General features: G+C 42.8%; 1 protein-coding gene across 2 annotated transcripts in view; it reads right to left on the bottom strand.

Moving 5' to 3' along the window:
* LOC139277587 (proto-oncogene tyrosine-protein kinase Src) overlaps positions 1 to 20925 on the bottom strand; it is a 178249-nt gene that overhangs the window by 4790 nt on the left and 152534 nt on the right. For both annotated transcript variants that reach the window (XM_070896262.1, XM_070896263.1), the window contains 6 exons: positions 16899 to 17048; positions 12598 to 12753; positions 10131 to 10310; positions 5282 to 5358; positions 2971 to 3124; positions 947 to 1078 (listed from right to left, as the gene is read on the bottom strand). In XM_070896262.1, coding sequence (XP_070752363.1) covers positions 947 to 1078; positions 2971 to 3124; positions 5282 to 5358; positions 10131 to 10310; positions 12598 to 12753; positions 16899 to 17048 — 849 coding nt within the window. The remainder of the gene's footprint in view (positions 1 to 946; positions 1079 to 2970; positions 3125 to 5281; positions 5359 to 10130; positions 10311 to 12597; positions 12754 to 16898; positions 17049 to 20925) is intronic.

Raw genomic sequence — 20925 nt, 5'->3', positions numbered from 1 at the left:
GTTATCCCCGGTGTCCTTGTCAATATTTATCCCTCAATCAACATAAAAAAATCAGTTTATCTGGTCATTATCATATTGATGTTTGTGTGAGCTTGCTGTGCGCAAATTGTCTGCCGCGTTTCCCACATTACAATAGTGACTACACTTCAAAAGTACTTCATTGGCCGTAAAGTGCTTTGAGACATCCGGTGGTCGTGAAAGGCGCTATATAAATATAAGTTTTATATTTTTTTTAATAGTATGGCTGCATGGGCGATGACTTGGTCTCCAGTACCATGCCCAAGTTGTCATTATTTATTGAGCAGGATATGCAATCACGGAGGGACATCGGAGTGGATCCGCTCCAGTTTACGTCCAAAATCCACACAAATGCACTCCAGCAGGGGGTCACCCATATAGCGATCAAGACTGGGAACTTGGGATGATCCTGAGCTCGGGGACTCCGAGTCCAATTACAGCTCCGTGACTGCCATATCGAGCAAATAGTGCTAACCATTTGCCATTGCCATAGCGGCTAATTACAAAGGTGCCGCTTATAACATATTAAGCGTGGCGACTATTTCGGGCAGTTCAATGAATGCTTACCCTGTACTGAACAATTTAAAAGGCTGTGTTCATTTCAAGCAAAATCAGGTCTTCGAGCAGTTTCAATCAGTTGTTCGCACCTTGTGAAAGTGCAGTTACCTTTGTGATGAGATTCTGGGTGCAACTGCTAACAATTAGGAGAGGCATTTGGTAAGTGAGATTTCCTGATTTTTAAAAAGTATATTTTGGTTACTTACCGTCCACCATATAGAGCGGGCACATCGCGTCAAGACCAATGTGCCAACTATAAGCGGCAGAGACTGTATAAGTATGTTAAATATTGATTTCAGGAGAGCCTGCTGCTTTCAGAACAGTTTAATATGCAACTAACAAGGAAACCATTTTGTAATTTGGGATTTACCTGGATATGGCACTCTGCCCTTTGTAGCTAATTCAGTCATTAGAATTCCAAATGACCACACGTCTGATTTGATGGTAAAACGCCCATATAGTGCAGCTTCAGGAGCTGTCCATTTGATAGGGAATTTGGCACCTGGATCACATAAAAACAAGTGAATAAAGAAAATTATTGGGCACGCACATGTATTTTTGATAAGATATTTAACATCCACCCAAAGCACCAGAACAAGCATCTATTCCAAAGGGTGGCAGCTTTGACAATTCTGTACTCTTGACTATTACACTGGAGTGTTAGTCCAATTTGTGGAGTGAGCCTTTGGTGCAGTCTCTGGGCCAAAACGTTCAGGGCTCGATTCCCACTCCAGACAGTCTTTGGTGAGTGGAGTCAGAACGTTGGCTTTGAATTCTGGGTTGACAACCAGCGGGATACTTGCATCCGGTGGGTTGTATTGGTTGTGGGAGCCCATAAGTCCTTCCCACCATATAGGACTAACCACCTATCGGCTGATATAAAGAAGGTTACGGCCATGAAGGAGCGTTAATGTGGCCAGTCAGACAGTTAATCAGCCTGCGATTCTGTCCGCTACGTCACACTGCTCCCCAAAGGGAACAGAAGACGAGAAAAGACAAAGCCTAATTGATGTGCTCAAGCACTGGATCAGGGTTTGCACCCACAATCTTCGAGCTCAGAGATGTCCATGCCACAGCCCCCAAGACCTGCCAAACTGGGCCTGGAAACCAGCTAACTCAGTCTGATTTGCACTATGTTTCCTTTTCATTGATTTGCCCTGTTTGAGCACCTACGGGGTTAACTGCATGTAGCAAGAGAGAGAACTGCAGCTACATATTTAAAACGGTGAGGCCATTTTGGAGGCTGTCATTTGCTCTGTTTAAATTTACTGGTTGGATATACAGATTTTGTATTAAGAAATCAGGGTGAAGGGCCAATGTCTAAAGTGCAATACATCACCAAGGTTGCGGGAGAAGAAAAGATTCTACAATGCACTACCCAGACTCTCAATATATATTACGTATAAATTATTGATTTCCCTTAATAAAAACCAGCATTTTGTTTTTGGTTATGTTGTTTCACACAGTACTATTTCATTTCTCCAGCAATCACTACTGTACCATCTGCTATTTTATTTTGAAAGAGAGATTAGTTGGGCTAATATGAAATACTAGAATCCACAGATGTTTAATAATTCATTTGATGATACACAGTGAAATCTTGATAAAATCAGATCATTGGAACAAGATGAAATTGTGCAATGTGCAATGTGCGATTTTATCAGTTTAGTCCTGCTGCAGCCTTGAGGTGAATGGGAATTTTAAAAATCGGCTTTTTCATCTGGTATATTAACTGACCTGATCTGAGGAAGGAACTGAGGAATAAGGCAAGAGAAAGAAAACAATATGGGACAAGACTGGTTTATGCCCTTCATCTCCGGGGTCAGAGTTTGAATCTAGTCCAGACTGGTGGAGTGAGTGAACGTTTCAGAGCAGGCTCGAGGGGCCAAATGGCCTACTCCTGCTCCTATTTCTTCTGTTTCCTATCTCCACGCTTATACACAAGATTACTTTGTAGTTTCAATCAAGTTCTTAGTGGGTGGCTCCAAAGATTCAAACTGCCGATTACAAGCAATAAATTGGGAATATCTGTCAGAGAGGCAGGTTTGAGCAATGGAAAATTCACATTGATTTAGTTGAGGATGATTTTACTGGACTGGGAGCTAAAATCAATGGAACATCACGCATTATTATAAATTCCTGGACCCAAGTGCGATGTCAATGCTTTTGAGGTTCTTAAGAATATTTTTTTTAAACTCAGGACATGGAATATGACTGTCCCAAAACATGAATCTCAAACCCTACAACACTTACGCTGCATACATCCATAATCTTCTGAGACTATGAACGATGGAGAAATGTTTTTTTTTTTAAGTACTTGATCTTAACAGGATATTTCAAATACACCAACATTTGTAGTCAGTTGTATTGGTTTTTAAATCATCCAACACTAACCTTGCCGGGCTGTGTATTCATTGTCTTCAATCAATCGAGCCAGGCCAAAGTCGGCAACCTTACACACGAGGCTCTCACCCACGAGAATGTTAGCTGCCCGTAAGTCTCTGTGAACATAATTCATCCTTTCTACATACGCCATGCCAGCTGAGATCTGTAAAAATCAGAAGCAACACAGCATTGAATTCAACACATGCAAATGGAGGAGAATCTAATTTTGTTTGCATCCTGGTGTCCTAGAAATGTGGCGTCTGCGGTGTGTGTTCTGAAACATGAAACAAGCAAACCCAAATGTCCCTCCCTCACTGGGGACATGGACAAAGATATGTGAAAAGTCTGATGCAAAATCTCTGCGACTATGTGCAAAAAGAAAAATGGCATTGAATTTTTGGGGGCCAAGAATTTATAACGTGTTTGTAAACACATTACATGCAGCTCATAGTATGAAGCTTAACAAACAATAATTTCAATATGTATCTAATTGCCGTGTACATCTCCGATTTAGTCGACCATTCATGGACAGCAACAAGACAAATAGAGCAACTAACAAGTAATTAATGTGGAAGGAGGAAGAAAAGACATTCTCGTATATATTTGGGATGAGTCAGAAATTGGAAAGTAGCATACCTTTTTGGCAAACATATAAAATATTTCCAGCCTCGGGGGAGAAGGTAGATTTAGAATAATTTGCCGGCGAATAAATACCACTTGCATCGAGTGCACAGCAAAAAATTATGGTCTAACTGACCTGCTGCTTATCTATTTCCACAAAAATTATTGCTATCATCCTTATACAGGTGCAGCTCAGCCTCATCATAACAGCAGTAACTCTACAGTATATGACAGCATTTAGCACTTACAGGCTGTGGGTGAAACAATAAATGGAGCAGGACTCTGCATCTCAGTGCCCACCTCTGAATGGAAAGTTACCAGATAAATATGATGCCTCCGCCTCTATTAGTGTCTATTAGTGAAGCTAAGGGCAGCTTTTATACTGTGAAATCACAAAGTGACCCAAGTCCATTTATCTCAGAAAAATGACATTTAGAAGCTCGCCGCAATAGATTAGTGGGTAAAGTCTGCGAGTCACACAGACCAGGAAGGCCACAGTTCCTGCCTCATTCCACGAGCTTCAACAGTATCATCCTGCCACCAATCTAAAAGCTAGAAACAGTAACCGCTTACAGAAAACAATGAACACACATCTGTTTGTCACATATTTTTCAATTCACGCCAAGGAGCAACTGGAGATCATTCTCTTTCGAATGATCCAACTCCATTTACAGAGTAGAAAGCCAGGTCATTTATGAAATGGTTTATCCGATATTTAAAAAGCATCAAGCATCCCTCTGGCTGTATATTTTTTCCGATCTGAACTCAGAATTGATCCCTCCCTCTGGAAAGCTATTCAACACTCAGCTGTGCTTGGAGATAACCAGTCAGCATTCTACATACAGCTGCTTACGTGTCCAAATGACTTTTATTGCTCATCTAGATTCTGTCGCACCATTTGAGACATTTTTACATCCTCAATTGTATTAAAAGATGCCCGTCTTGCCCAGATTTATATTTTCCAATAAATGGTTCCACCAGCCCAGAGCACGAGGTAACAGTACAAAATAAAATAAATGTATACATTTTTCTTTGAGAAAAGAAAAGAATATTGCTTTCACAAATCACTTATGGTCAAGGTCATAAACTATCTTTGAAACCACTCTTTGTATCCATAGGAATGCATTCTCTGTAAAACTAACCACCTTTTTTCAAGATCAGGAGCTCAGTGGGATCAAATGCTTAAAAGTCTTGTGAATTAAACAAATGAGATGCAGTCCGAAGCCAAAGTCTTCTACTTTATGAAATAATTTGCCCTTAAACCATGTCTTGACATCTGTATCCATTATATTTAACTGACAGTATCTGCCAGATTAACCAAACACAATGAAGTTTCAAACATAAAAAAACACAATCACAATAGCAAATCACAGTAAGTTTTATGGCAAAGTTTTCTACTTAACATTGCCGTGCAAATTCAGGAAAAAAACCATGGTCACATTAATAGTTTTCTTTCCTTGCTCCAATAACAGCAGCTGAGTCAGAGCTGCTGAAACCAAATGCTGTTCTTTATTGTGTAGGGTGGATGTTATTCTGGGTATAGTGAACCCAATGTATTGAGGTCTACTGTGGGAGATGCTTATCAATAGATAATCATGCTTTACTAGTATAGTGCATTAAACAAATCTATCCATGAGGATCTACAGGATCTTTAAAAACCATACATTGTTTTTTGTATTAGTAATAAGTTAGCACTAACCTGAGCAGCCATATCAACCAGCTGTGGAAGCCTCAGGTACTTGCCCATCTCCCCTTTAAGGAAATCCAATAAACTTCCTGTAATAGCAAACCAAAAGATAAGAAAGCAGTAACACTTCAGGCTCCAACTTGAATGACTTTCTGTGATATTCTGATCTAATCCTGTATCCGCCTGCTTGACAAAAGTGTGTTATAGGGTAGCAAAGCAGATTATTTTTTTAATGCTCATCGAGATGAGGAGTGTCACCGTCAAGCATTCCCAGGTCAGGTATAGCACATTTAGAAGCAGAGACGAGTTTCACTCCACTTTGCCACCAGAAATGCCTTAGTCTTCAACCTCAGAAGAGCCCAATTGCACCATGGTTTCTATTTCCCACAATAAGCTTCATTTGGCCTCTCAAACTGTGATTGCCAATTAGTGTTAAGATTCACATTGGGCCTTTACAGACAGCAGACTTTTATTCCATCAGTCTCGGCTGGATTTGAACTCAGAATCCAGAGGTGAAAGGTCAGTGTCCAAGCCACAGTGCCACCCAGTTCCCCCAGAAAGCAGACTTCTACAAAGATATCCCATAAAACAATGGACCATGTCTTAGCATTGAATAGAATTTTGACAGACATGCTATGGTATACACATGCTTTGCTATTGACATACTATACACAGGATTACAGTTTGTTTCCAGCATGAAGACAGCAGCACACCTCCCACCAACATCACACTATAAAAATCAAGCAGGCAAACGCAGCACCCCTGCCAGCTCGAGGACTGAACTATCCGTGGGCCCAAAAGGTCAAAGGTTAGGAGTGAGGAAAATGCAGGCCTCTTTCTCTATCAAAAGGCTTGAACAATTAGCAGACGTTAATTTTTTTAATGGACACTTGGGGGGGTAAAATTGCCCTGCACCCCGATTGGGGCGGTAACATGCTGGGGCCGGGATTTCCTGCACCCCCGCCGCTGAATTGGGCTTACCGCCCCTCAAAGGAAGTAGAGCACAATCTCGCGCACTCCACTTCCTTTAGGGGCGGGTCCTGGGATGCTACTGGGGCGAGGACTGCAGCGCTTCAACGCCCCTCCCATTCGCTTAAAGGGAAGGGCCGCTGTGCACTCTGCAAGACCTCTGATGGCCTCCGCCCAGAACGGCAAGCCGGGCTGCATGCTCGGAATCATACTGGAGCTGACCCGAGAATTGGCAAACCAGTTAAGATGGCGGCGTGGGACATTGCTGACCTCCCCTTTAAGTCCCGCCCCGCGAGCGGATGTCGACCACTTCACGGTAGGGGTTGCCGCGCACAGCAATGATGTCATCGGCACTTGTGCGGCGGCACAGGGTGCCACCATCAGGCACGCTGCAAACTCCCGGGCAATTTCCCGGGAGCAGGTAGCACCCCCCCACCCCCCCCGACCCCCACGGACAAAATGTGTGTTTCAGAAGCGCTAACTGGCCTCCAAAAATGGGGCAATTTCGCTCCCTTGTTTTCTTTATAACAATGTGGCTCAGTTTAGGGGGTTCTTCCCACCATTGTGAAAGCTATTGAGATCTCGAAGTCTTACTGTTTGATTGGGACTGGGTGCATTAAAAAACTGAGAGCAAAGCTTGGAGATCGTGGGTCCATACTGGAGCGTCCTCCTCCTAGGGTTGTAGCATAGTGAGGCCAAAAGGACAAAACCTTTGTTCAGCCCCACTATGGATTCATATCCTGCTATTCATCCTACCTGTTAAGATATCAGTAACAGACATCAATACCTGATCAAACTTGAAAGTATAACAATGGGGGAGAAATTCGGGAGCACTCCATTTGGGGTGCTAATCTTTTTCTACTTTTAACAAATTTGGCGGTTGCGCTCCAGGAAGGAAATGGAGCATTTGTCCTTCCTGGAGAGCAATCGTCAGCAGGCGGGGCGGTGAGCGGAGCAGCGTTACACACTGGGCCGTGCAGTGCTGCCGCGTTGAAAGGTTCTTTCCCTCCCTTAAAGGGAAAGGCCATCGCTGCAGGCTCTGCAGAAAAAAAACATACTTTCTCCCCGATGGCACCCGCGATCCCGCCTGATCAGCCTATTGCACTGAAGCAGAGTGCCGGGCTGATCAATCGCGAGCAAAGGAGACCGGATAAAAACCTGAAAGAGAGAAGGTACATTTTTTTTGGTACTTACCTCGGCCATCTCACCTTTAAGCATCGCCCCTGAAGCGGCCGGCCTCTCCCGGTGGATGCCTCCTGCAGCTGCTGGTGTTTTTGCCCGGGGTGATGCGCACACCGATGGCGTCACAATCTCCAAGTGAAGGAAATCTGGGCGCAACGCCGTACCGCCATAAACTGCCCGCCATAATCGATGTTATCATCATGCCCAGTCGGAACCCAGTTAGCGCCCCGATATTGCCCCCCCCCCCCCAGAGGTGATAATGGGAGGCGCTAAGAAGGCCAATTTCTCGGCCCATGGGTTTTCCCTAAATCTGAATCAACATTAAATCCGGTTTCATTTTGTAAAGGGAAGTTTTTTTTCCAGGTTTTTTTTAGACTGGCCGAGAGGCCTTGAAGTAGAATCTTTAAGACAGGCATCAAAACTAATAAAAGGCAATTTAATAATTTTAGTACAAGAAAAAAGAAGATTCATTTTGTGCCTTCCTCATTGCTCAATGACCTCTAAATTGGTGATCATCAGCAGTTTATAATATAATCATCACAGTTCACCACAACATGTGACCCAAACATCAGTAATGCTGTCTATTTTTGCAATCTATATTAACAATTTTCTTCAGATCAACGGAGGACAGTACAGGTAGCAATATTTCATAATTCATAAATATTTCATAAGTATATTCAACAAATTCAATCAATCAAAGTTGCTTTTAGTGAGGTGAGATACTGGGGCCACCAGCTCCAGACCCAGACGTTATAAACCACTGACCATGGCGAAATTGGCACATTTACTTTAAGGTGCTGGCTATGAGAGAACTGAACGCCAGGAGCTGGTGCCCCTATTTTCCCACTAAACCCAATAAAAAACAGTTTTAAAGCTGTCTGTCCCTTCCCGAACACTTGCAGTCTTTATCAGAAACTCATTCACATAGAATCTTTGCAGATACGATATAAAAGAAAAGACCAAGAAATTTCGACAAATGAAAAGGTCTTTCAGCGCTGAAGACCTTTTGCTCCCCTCCCTTCTGTCAAATTGGAATTGACCTTGGTATCCACAGCAACCCCCTGTCCCCTCCAATACCAATGTGGTCCCAGGACTTCAAACCCAACACATGACAGCGAGGTCAGATTCCTGCAAATTCATGTTTAATGTATAGATTATCACTCAGCCAACCAGTACTTTTTCCAATCATTCTGCTCTAGTCTTTATTTGAAGCGAACCCACTTTACATATTCCTACACGGTGGACGATCGGGGAACTTTTCTGTTCTAATCTGCGCATCTGTGAGACCAGTAGCTAAAGACATGCGAACTCCTCAGGGTACTGAACTGAGAGCAAATCTTTAAACCAAACAGGATTACCATATCTGTTTATTCAGCGGATTTCAAGGATTTTCTATGATGGCACATTTCCATAATGATTATTAGATTGTTTTTTTAAATACACAGAAATATATTTTCCAGGTACTATGAGAACCAAAAAAGGGGTGCAGAGTTTGAGAGAACATTCAGTACCCCTACATAGTGCTCCAGTACCATCGATGCTTGTGGGCTGTTCTCATACAATGGGTCACAAATCCCAAGTTAAATTGTTGGATTCACTAAAGCGTGCGACAGAGAAAACATAATCATTTCTTTTTTTTTTTAAATGACTTTTTCTCAGCTGCCAGCCTTAGTGAATCTGACAAGGACTTCAAGGGTTAAGTTACGAAGAGAACTTACACAAATTAGAGTGATACTCCCTATAATTTAGAAGGTTATCTGATCGAAGTTTTCAAGATATTAAGGGGAACTGATAGGGTAGATAGACAGAAATTATTTCCGCTGGTTGGGGATTCTAGGACTAGGAATAGTCTAAAAATTAGAGCCAGACCTTTCAGGAGTGAAATCAGGAAACATTTCTACACACAAAGGGTGGTAGAAGTTTGGAATTCTCTTCCGCAAACAGCAATTGATGCTAGATCAATTGTTAATTTTAAATCGGAAATTGATAGCTTTTTGTTAACTAAAGCTATTAAGGGAATATGGAGTTAGGTCGCAGATCAGCCATGATCTCATTGAATGGCGGAACAGGCTTGAGGGGCTGAATGGCCTACTCCTGTTCCTATGTTCCTAAGATTACTTTGGTATTTCCACCAGATGGGTGAAACTCAGTACCATTAGCGCAACACGCAATACAAAATATAATACAATAGCAATGCAACAGCATAAAAGCACATTTTTCCCATCAGTCCTATATTTAGTCCTATATACAATTGTTATTTAAACAAATCTTAGGGCAATAACATGATAATCACATAGATGAAATGTAATTGGCTCTGGTGTATCACAGCCAATTACATCTTATCTAAATATTACTGGTCACTACAAAAGAGCACAATTTCAAGAGGCACCAACATCTAGGTAACCATAAATTCAGAGATGTCTCAGTATTAAAACCCATTTATGCAGGAGATTTCTTTTTATACCTTATTTCCAATGAATCCCTATATAAGCAAAAATGAACCTGCTCACAGAAAAAAAGTACAGCACTTTTTCTATGAGGAAGAAAATCAACTATTTTAGTCCCAGACTCCATTGATATTTACTTCATTATTTACTTATTTTGCAAACAATTGTTTTTGAAGAACGTTAGGTCTTATTCCAGTGCTGGCAAATACACCAGTGTTTAGCCTCTAGTGATGAATATCCCGTTTGGTTCCATATGTAATTACCTTTGCTCATGTACTCGGTAACAATGTAGATTGGCTCTTCGGAGACGACAGCATACAGCTGTACCAGTTTGTCATGCCGAAGTTTTTTCATGATCTGGGCCTCCTGCAGGAAAGCCTCTGGAGACATCGTACCAGGTTTTAAAGTCTTAATTGCTACCTTTGTTGTTCCATTCCAAGTTCCTAGAACATAGCACAGCATGTGTAAAGGGCTGGTGCAAACGGAATAGCAATTGGTGTATTTTCTGCACTTTATTCCCCCCTCACCCCAGGTCTCCTCTCTCCACGCACAGACAACCTCCTGCCTTTTCCTCTTACAAAAATCTTTTGAACCCACCAACAACAACTTGTATTTATATAGTATCTTTAACATAGTAAAACATCCCCAGGCACTTCACAGGAGTGTTGTAAAACAAAATTTGGCACCGAGATACATAAGGAGGAATTCGAGCAGATGACCAAATGCTTGATCAAAAAGGTGGATTTTAAGGAGTGTCTTAAAGGAGGAAAGAGAGGTAGAGAGACGGAGAGATTTAGGGAGGGAATTCCAGAGCTTGGGGCCTAGGCAGCTGAAGGCATGGCCACCAATGGTTGAGCGATTATAATCAGGGATGCTCAAGAGGGCACAATTAGAGGAGCGCAGATATCTCGGAGGGATGTGAGGCTGGAGGAGATTACAGAGATAGGAGGGGCGAGGCCATGGAGGGATTTGGAAAAAAAGGATGAAAATTTTAAAATCGAAGCATAGCTTAACCGGGAGCCAATGTAGGTCAGCGAGCACAGGGGTGATGGGTGAGCGGGACTTTATGCGATTTAGGACATGAGGCAGCCGAGTTTTGGATGATCTCAAGCTTACGTACGGTAGAATGTGGGAGGCCAGCCAGGAGTGCGTTGTTATCGTCAAGTCTAGAGGCACGATGCTATCTATAGCCAGGATTGTGGGATAGTCCAGAGACTTCACCTAAATTATTCTAACTGACTGATCTAGTGACCATGACAAGGCCATTAACTTTTCAGGGACAGAATCACAGTATGCGATTCCCAATTCGTCAGTAGAAACAAATCATAGAATTCCATGTATTTAAAATGGAATTTAATTTTCAATCACTAGGTTTTCATGACACCAATGAAGTCTAATAGTGCGCCGTTTCACAGGGCTCCACTAGTGGTCCAATGAAGAACTGATAAAGCACAAAGAACTGGATTATCAGGCAGTTTCAGCACTTCAACTCAGAACCATCCATTTATTGTCAGCACCTTTATAACTACACTATTTTATACATACAAGATTCTGAGGGTAATTGACAGGATAGAAGCTGAGAGGTTGTTTACCCTAGCTGAAGAGTCTAAAACTAGGGGGCATAGTCTCAGGATATAGGGACGGCCTTTTAAGTCTGAGATGAGGAGGAAATTCTTCACTTAGAGGGTTGTGAATCTTTGGACTTCTCTATCCCACAGGGCTGTGAATGCTCAGTCATTGAATATACTCAAGACAGAGATCGATAAATTTTTGGACTCCAGAGGAATCAAGGGATAGTGAGATAGGAAGGAAAGTGGAGTTGACGTCGAAGATCAGCGATGATCTTATTGAATGGTGGAGTAGGCTTGAGGGACCGTATGGCCTACTCCTGCTGCTAATTCTTTTGTTCTTATGTTCTTATACATCTTTTATAAAGGTCCGTTGTTATTACGCAATGTGTTGCATACAGTTATCACTGTCACACGCACAACCCATCCTGAAATGAAGTTGTCATGTTTTGCTGAAGCTAATTTACCAAGTGATGACACAGAGAAAACTGTTTCTAATAACTTAAAAATAAACCAAGGAATTAACAGACACCATGAATTTAGAAAAAGAAAAATCTTTTTGACAAAAAGGGCCGATGAAGATGAAATAAAATACGAAATTGTTGGAAACACCCTAAAATACGGTGATCATCGGTAAACAGCGAGGACAGGTTAATATTTTGGGTGTGATTCCTTTCAGCAGAACTGGAAGACGCTGTTGAAACCCGCCTTCTCTCTTCACAAGACGCTGACACACCTGCAGTGTGTTTCCCTGTATTTTCTGTTGTTATTTCAGATTTCCAGCATTGGCAGTTTCTTTTTACTTGCGTTGCTAGCCAGAGATGATGTGAAACATTCAGGGCAGTGTGAGACAAAGCAAAATTCCTATTGCGAATGTGATAAGCTCTGCAAAATGTGCATTTGAGGCATATATTATCGAATTTCTTAAACCCATGTTACAGTCTAACCCGATGGTACCAGAGATGTAATACCATTGGAATATCCAATCACAAAAACAGTAAGTAAAGCAGACTGACGCTGGCATTAAAGGCAACTTAAAATCTATGACTGAGACAGTGATGAGGTTGAAGCAGTTGTTCATATTTCCCCATCAACGTAATCTTTCCAGCAATACAGTAATGTACACCATCTCCTTTATCAGACAGATTGTCAGGTCTCTTACCCATCCACACTTCTCCAAAGCAACCCTGCCCGAGCTTCACTTCCAATCTCAAGGATTCCCGTGGGATCTCCCAAGCATCTTTAGCTAATCCCTGGGTCTGTGGTTTCACAGTTGGACAAACAGTTGTCAACCGATGACACAAACCATCGGCGTGCTCTGGAAAGAAAGACCACAATCCAACATCAACATCTCATTAACCTTCAAAGCATTTGGTCCAGCACATGCAACGCTAACCCTGCGCTGCTCCCCTCATTTAGCACAGGAGTGGCCAAGCTCTTCATCTTTGTGGGCTGCGTAGGAACATACTGTGGTGCTTCACAGGCCGCATGTCAAGTTTAAAATCAATGTTTCCCATTCATTTCCATATCTGTCAAGCTGCAGTTACTGACGGATCTTGGCATTGTGTTTTAGGATTTATCCCCCAAGGCAACAGACCTTCCCAAACCTCCAGGCTCATGAAATTCAAACAGGACAAGCCTGCAAGTAAGAAATAATTTTTCTGATTTAGAGTTACCAGCACACAGCTTCTCGCAATGGGGGTGCACACCGGGAATTTGTGGGAGGTCATTGCGTCTGATTTGCGGAGACGTGATTTTCCATTCGTTACTTTTCTTAACCCCATTTTAAAGTCTGACTCAAAAAGTGCCAGAGACAACATTAGCATGGACTGGGAAAATCATGCAGGCCGTGAATCAGGCCTGCTGACCTCAGCACCAGAAAGAAAGACTTACATTTATATGGCGCCGTTCACAACCACCAGACGCCATAAAGTGCTTTACAGCCAATGAAGTACTTTTGGAGTGTAGTCACTGTTGTAATGTAGGAAGTGCGGCAGCTAATTTCCGCAAAGCAAGCTCTCACAAACAGCAGTGTGATAATGGCCAGATAATCTGTTTCCATTATGTTGTTCGAGGGATAAATATTGGCCCAGGACACCGGGGATAACGCCCCTGCTCTTCTCCAAAATAGTGAAATGGAATCTTTTATGTCCACCTGAGAGAGCAGACAGGGCCTCGGTTTAACGTCTCATTTGAAAGACGGCACCTCCGACAGTGCAGCACTCCCTCAGCACTGGAGTGCCAGCCTGGATTTTTGTGCTCAAGTCCCTGGAGTGGGACTTGAACCCACAACTTTCTGGCTCAGAGGTGAGTGTGCTACCCACGGAGCCAAAGCTGACACTGGATTTCCCAGTAAATGCTCCCGTCACACAATGCTCTGTGCCTGGAACACATGCATGCCTAGAAATAAGCTGCCTGGACTTAGTGGGCTGGATTACCAGGCCTCGTGGGCTGCATGCCATCCACATTCCGCAGCTTGCACACCCTTCATTTGGCAAAACAAAAATTAACAAATTTAAAGTAAGGCATCCTTACAAAGTAAGGAAACTAGAGCCTGGGTATAATTGGACTGCCTAGATGGCGTGTGTAGAGGGAAATCAGGTGGGGAGTACCCCATGTCCAGATTGCTTCTATGCACTGCAACAAGAGCCAGTGCAGGAGCAGGAAAATATGCCCACTATCTTTAAGCTTTGAATGTTGGAGTATGGAAGTGTTCTCAACAAGAGATATGCTGCCGTTACACTCTTTTTTTTTTTAAGCAACATTCCTTCTATGACAGATGTACAGTCAGGGGGATTTTCTGACTCAGTAATTCCAATGGGGAGCCTAACCTGCTGGCAGCACATATCGGAGAATTGAGCATGTGCGATGTAGTTTGCCACCAAATTTCCAATGTGTGCCCCTGGGGAACAAAGCTCCCCGACAGAAGAATGCAGCTGTAAAATTATCCCTTACCATATCGTCTCTCGAAACGTGCAACAAAATGATATCTTTTTAATTTATATAATACCCTCATAATTTAAAAAAAAAATTATGATGTACTTTCCTTTCCAGTGAAGGGGACACACCCTCAAATTTTAATACTCACTTTTGTCTTTTCTTTCCAATGAGTCAGAGGGTTATCTTTTTTATCAGGGCTATCTTTTTTCCGTCCTCTGGCAATGTCCTCTTTAACAGACCACTAGTCGGCGCATTTCATCATCATCATAGGCAGTCCCTCGGAATCGAGGAAGACTTGCTTCCACTCCTGAAGTGAGTTCATAGGTGGCTGTACAGTCCAATACGAGAGCCACAGACTCTGTCACAGGTGGGACAGATAGTCGTTGAGGGAAGGGGTGGGTGGGACTGGTTTGCCGCATGCTCTTTCCGCTGCCTGCGCTTGATTACTGCACGCTCTCGGCGTTGAGACTCGAGGTGCTCAGCGCCCTCCCAGATGAGCAATCAATCCAATCTTTTTTTTCTCCTCCCACCTCCAGGAAGCGCTATTGCCTCTGCCCAATGCCTCCTTGCATGGCCTGGCTCAGGTCAAGAATTTGGACAACTGTGGCTCCCTCTCTCTCTATCTCTCTATCAATCTCTCGCTATCTCTCTCTCTCTCCATTCAAGTGGACGGAAAAGATTCAGTGGCATTGTTCAGGAATTTCTGATGTCCTGGCCGGCATTCAGCCCTCAACCAAAACCATCAAGAATAGATTTAACTGGTCATTCATCTCACTTGCTGCTTGTGTGATCTGGCTGTGCATATATTAATTAACATACTTGCCTGCAGAAGACGGATTACACTTAAAAATTCAATGGATGTGAAGCACCTCGGAATATCCTTCAAGTCAAAAGCTCCTTCCTTCTTGTATTAGTGCAAGTTGTTTTATTTATTTATGCATACAAAGAATCTCTGTTGAGCACAGTTTTCTATTTACGTGCAGGACAGTGGCACTGCAGTTCATTACTGTTTTATCAGGGACATTTGGAGGATATTCCTCACACACGCTCTCCGAGGATGGGCAGGCTCATGGCAGCTCATTTTTTTTTCAGTTTAGACAGATGTATGTGCTTTGTTCTACAGATCTCACAGGCGTATGTTCTCAACAAATGTACAGATTCACTCAAGATTGTAATGAGACCCTAGGGGGTGGGCTTCGTGGGATTTTCACTCCTGTAGTAGTAACTGCAATTCTGATTTCCCTTTACTGATTTTTAAACTGAATGGGCTAGAAATTAAATTTTTGGTCATAGCCGTATTTTTTTCGCCAAAAATATCGCTATCACTCCGCTACCGTTACCAGTCGTAAAATTCGGGGGGAAATGCGCCCAGCGGCAAAAATCGGCGTTGCACGAGGATTCGTGGCGTAAACCGCAAATTTTCTGCAGCTTTTCTCCGAGGCTGATACCGCTGTGAGTTGGGCCTAGGGAGGGGGGAAAACACCCCCAAAAATTCCCAAAAATATAAAACCACAAAACAGACACTTAACTATCGAATCGCTGCAAAAGAATTAAAAAATAAAAACTTTTAACTCACCTTTTTTGCAGGTCTTCATACCTTCTGCTGTTCCGAGGGCTGCAATGCAGCTTTTTGCCGGGCGGTTTTTTTCCCGTCCTTTCTACGGGTGCGCTCAGAGCCAAATTATAGGCGAAAGCGCTATTTCGAGTCTTGCACGCTGGCGGTCCGCTCCCCAGAACTACTTAAAAACCGCCAGTGCAAGACTTCACCGAATTTCCCGGTTTGCCGTTTTTCGCCAAAAACGACAAAATTTCGCTGAAAAACCGGGCGCAAGGTTGGGGAATTTCCAGCCCTATGCAAACTATGAATAGAAAACTGAAAATATCTAAGTTGTTGTTCAAAGGGAAATTGTATTGAAGTTCTTCGTACTTACAATTTAACAGGTGATGTCTATTACAAGCAGGCTTCAGGATCGGTTTGGCTGTTAACAGTTTTGTGGGAACAGCATTGTGAGTCGTGCAGTGTATGAACACAGCCCCAGTGATATTCAGACTGGAACAATATGTTATTTCTAGTGCTGCTGGGCATGTAAAGAATAGTTGCAACAGATTTATAACAGTAAAAATAATCTTAGGATAATAATCTTAGGACATAGTCTTAGGATAAGGGGTAGGCCATTTAGGACTGAGATGAGGAGAAACTTCTTCACACAGAGAGTTGTTAACCTATGGAATTCCCTGCCGCAGAGAGTTGTTGATGCCAGTTCATTGGATATATTCAAGAGGGAGTTAGATATGGCCCTTACGGCTAAGGGGATGAAGGGGTATGGAGCGAAAGCAGGAAAGGGGTACTGAGGGAATGATCAGCCATGATCTTATTGAATGGCGGTGCAGGCTCGAGGGGCCGAATGGCCTACTCCTGCACCTATTTTCGATGTTTCTATCCTTCCATTCAAAATCGCCAATGTAATGTGGAAAGGCATCTTCACTTCTACGTTTGTGCAGAAGCATTTCTTTAGAACTTACTTGAATAGTGGATTACCAACTGCTGCAAGTTTTCAAACTGTGTTCGTGAGGTAATGTAGAAGCCACCTTTATCCAGTTTGCGAATCTTGTAGTGCTTCACATTCAGTCCTTTGGCATTGTCATAGTCAGACACAGAGAGGCAGTAAGCACCTGGATAAAAGGAAGTGAAATATTACTCTACGAGCTTTATAGCACACGATACTACCAGCTTAGTGCTATTAAGACACTTGCATCAAGTTATTGTGGCTATTGATTTTATCTGCATCTTGATTTGCCCAGCATGGCATACACTGGGTTTCTGTCAGGCCCAGGCTGATATTATATTGCAGGGGGAGGTCTTTGGAGAGTCAGTTCACTGAGCCACTCCCCTGTATATAGTTGTGGATAGTAGAAGCAGTCTTCCTGTAAACCAGTTGCACTGGGGGTTAACTTTTCTGTGTTAATGTAGACTGACCAGGATACTTCAGCCAGTGCGCATGCCCAAAATACTATCAGCATTTATACTGTCATACCATCATAACATCAGTACACAACAGTGAGTTGACTGGCCCCAGGAAGACCAGATGCACTCTGGAAAACTTAGATTAAAAAAAATGCTTGTCATAAAGAGAGATCCAGTGAATTGAATACATTGCGTTGTCATCACCAGCTGCAAATAACCAGCACTACGAGAGCCAGGGACCAATTCCGCAGCTAGCCTGGGGCAACTTCCTGTTTGAACATGTTGAGAAATAAAGGACCCAGTCAATTTGCAAGGAATGCCTACATATTTATTACTCTTCCTCCAATCTTCCGTTGTTACGTAGTCACTGCATTTCAAAGTGATGCGGAGTGCTTGGAGTCATTTCACCTATATAAATAGAAGTCTTTCCTTCCTCTCTCTATAGCTGATCCTTTGTTGCTTGTTGTAGCTCTTTCCCCAACCCAATGATTCCTCATCTATGCCTTAGCCCATAATTTGCAGTTAGCTGTGATGCAAAGGTGCTCGCCGCTGGCCTCGAAGAAAGCTGCCCACAGAAACCTCAATCTCTGTGGTGAGAAGCTTGGCTTTCTCGACGGGTAATTGCTGGTCGCGCCCCATAGTGGGAATCCCCAGTGACGAGCTGCAGTCAGGTCAACAAGCTGTATAAGCAGCCAATCGCATTGAAAAATTTCCACAGACAACAAAACAGGAAATGAAAAGCAGCTTTTATCTGGATTTTAAAAAATATTAGAGAGTGAAATAAGGATTAGGACATGGGGATAAGGTACAAGCTGAAATATCATGAACAAACTTTTTAAAAAATGTTTAAAGTTTAAAACATTTTTAAATTTTTATAAGGAGGAAATTTGAAACTCCACAAGTATAAAAATTAGTTTTTCCAAGGCCAGAATGTTTTTTTAACCAGTCAATAAGCTGTTCAAACCCCAGTTACACCTATTGCAACAAGGCTTAACATTTAATGGGATATTTAACAGCAATATTAGCACGGAAAACCAGTTCCAATGATTACACTGATTGCCGGCTATGGGGTGGGGAGGAGAGGGGCCACAGCGCAGCCAGTGTCGGAGCAGTGATTGACTGAATCCAACCTCAGGATTTCCGCATTTCCCACATTACAACAGTGACTACAGTCCAAAAGTACTGCATTGGCTGTAAAGCGCTTTGAGACATCCGATGGTCGTGAAAGACTCTATATAAATGCAAGTCTTTTCTTTCTTAGCTGCGCATGCGCTAAATTCTGAGGTTGCGGTCCATTTCAGAAGCATAAGCACGGTGAACGCTGACAGCTCACCATCGTTACTCACCATAAATTCCGGGGCCATTGTGCATAGGTCCCAGGGTTCGCAAACTGTTGTTAGTAAGTGAAAACATTACTTGCACAAGGTGACCAGAAACCCCATGCACTGGAGCGTCAAGTAGCGTCGAAAATAAAATCTTCAGCTTTGCTCTGAATTTTCACTTGCCCCGTCTCACTGAAATGCATTTCATGCTAGCTTACAATGAAACTTTAGAACTGAGAGCACTACACTCTTATTGAAGCTGATTTTGCTGAATATAACTGGCTGGTGACTGTAATTAAATTTTTAGCATGTCCCGGCTTGCTTCCTTGATCCAAATTCCAGATTAACTACCTGTACAGATCTTCCTGCTTATCACCTGAAGCAAGCACAATGCTAGGAATTTTCCTCAATGGTTTTCCGAATGCCATCAACAAATTAGATTCCCAGTCGTGTTTTCTCACCTCTAACTCAGCGGGCAGATTATGGCCATCCCTAAATTTTTCATTGATTAAAAAAGCTCAGTGTTACCAGGAATATGCCGTTTACAAGGAGACAGAATGGAATTGTGAGCACTACTAAAGACGGCAGCTCATTGTTATATTGAACAATGTTCTGCTTGAAAAGCAGCACTTTCAATGCAGCATGTAACTGTTCTCAAGGGCATCAAATTAGAATTAGTATAAAAATGACTAGAGACTGAATCTGTCTGCTGTCATCTTTTATGTCGTCCTGTTGGTAGCTTTCCCAGGATCAGTGCAGAATACAATTTTCAAGCCAAAATTCCTGATAGCACAAGGCTTTTAGCATACCATGTTTGTGATTCCAGACATTGTTTCAGTACTTTTGCAGCTGTTGTCAATCGTGAATGTTCGATTTTTGTTTTAATATAAAGGGCTGGGAGAAAGGCTTCCTTTCACATGTTCTCTCTAGCAAAGCCTTTTATTTCTCTGCGCTCAATATTTCATCGTGCAGGGCTCCACTGGGAAAATCAATTAGAAAACGCTGAGAGATTGGAGCTGCAGGATTCTGCAATGTCTAGAGGTTTGGGAAACACCTTAAAGCTGCACAGATAAACATGACCTGTGGCTTTATGTACAAAAAGCTTGAACTCGATTTCAATTTTTCCCCTCTTCTCTTGAAGGCACCAACATGTTGCTGGGTACAGGTCCAGGCTTCCAGTGCCCCTCGGGTACCCCAGTCACGTAACCATTCTTCACATGGAAGCCTAGATAAATGAGTGTCAGCATGTTATTCAACTGAGGGAAGAGTAACCCTCACACAAATGCCCTTTCCAGCAAAAGGTCACTAGATGGCAAGCTCGAGCAGAACCCCAGCTGATTTAATAAGAACATAAGAAATAGGAGCAGCAGCAGGCTATACGGCCCCTCGAGCCTGCTCCACCATTTAATACGATCATGGCTGATCCAATCATGGACTCAGGTCCACTTCCCTGCCCACTCCCCATAACCCCTTATTGGTTAAGAAACTGTCTATCTCTGTCTTAAATTTATTCAATGACCCAGCTTCCACAGCTCTCTGAGGCAGCGAATTCCACAGATTTACAACCCTTTGAGAGAGGAAATTTCTCCTCATCTCAGTTTTTCTTCCCTCACTCACCCTATTCCAACTGTACTGTCCCTGTTGCCACTCCAGCTGGAGGCAACTGCAGTACCCACACCACGAACTGGCTTAAATCAGGTAATTGAGAACAAATCGGGGACTGTACTTTGTAGCTACCTGATTTGTAAGCTGAATGCCAAATTGAGCAGTACCTTAAACCACCAAGCCAGCTATGTGTTCGAAATTAGTATTTCAAAAAGAAATTTGGAAATAAACCCCCCCAAACCACCTCCCCAAGACGTGCATGCCAACCATCAGAGCTTTATGTGCACAATCAGCTCCTTCAGGGAGTGTTCATGTTTATGGATGCAAATCAGGTTGCAGTGAGTGAGCTTCACTGAATTTTAACAAGGAAAGTCATTAAAATATATTGACCATGATCATTAATCCACTTTTCACCCAAGTGACCACTCTTTAACGGTGAGCCTTGACAGTGTATGTTAATGAGCTATTTTACATCGAAGGCTTTACAGCTAACCATGCCCGTGCTTTCAAACGTTGCATCACCACACCTACGCCGCGAATATGCAGTCTGCAGAGAATACAACCACTACACCAACAGAGACATGCTGATCCAGGCCATCTTGAACAATCTACCACCAACCCTTCTCAAATCGAAAAGGCCATTTTGGACCGTCGCCGA

This window comes from Pristiophorus japonicus, chromosome 12 (genome assembly GCF_044704955.1).
Source record: "Pristiophorus japonicus isolate sPriJap1 chromosome 12, sPriJap1.hap1, whole genome shotgun sequence".
In the NCBI taxonomy this organism is placed as follows: Eukaryota; Metazoa; Chordata; class Chondrichthyes; family Pristiophoridae; genus Pristiophorus; species Pristiophorus japonicus.
This window is presented reverse-complemented; position numbering and strand designations above follow the sequence as displayed.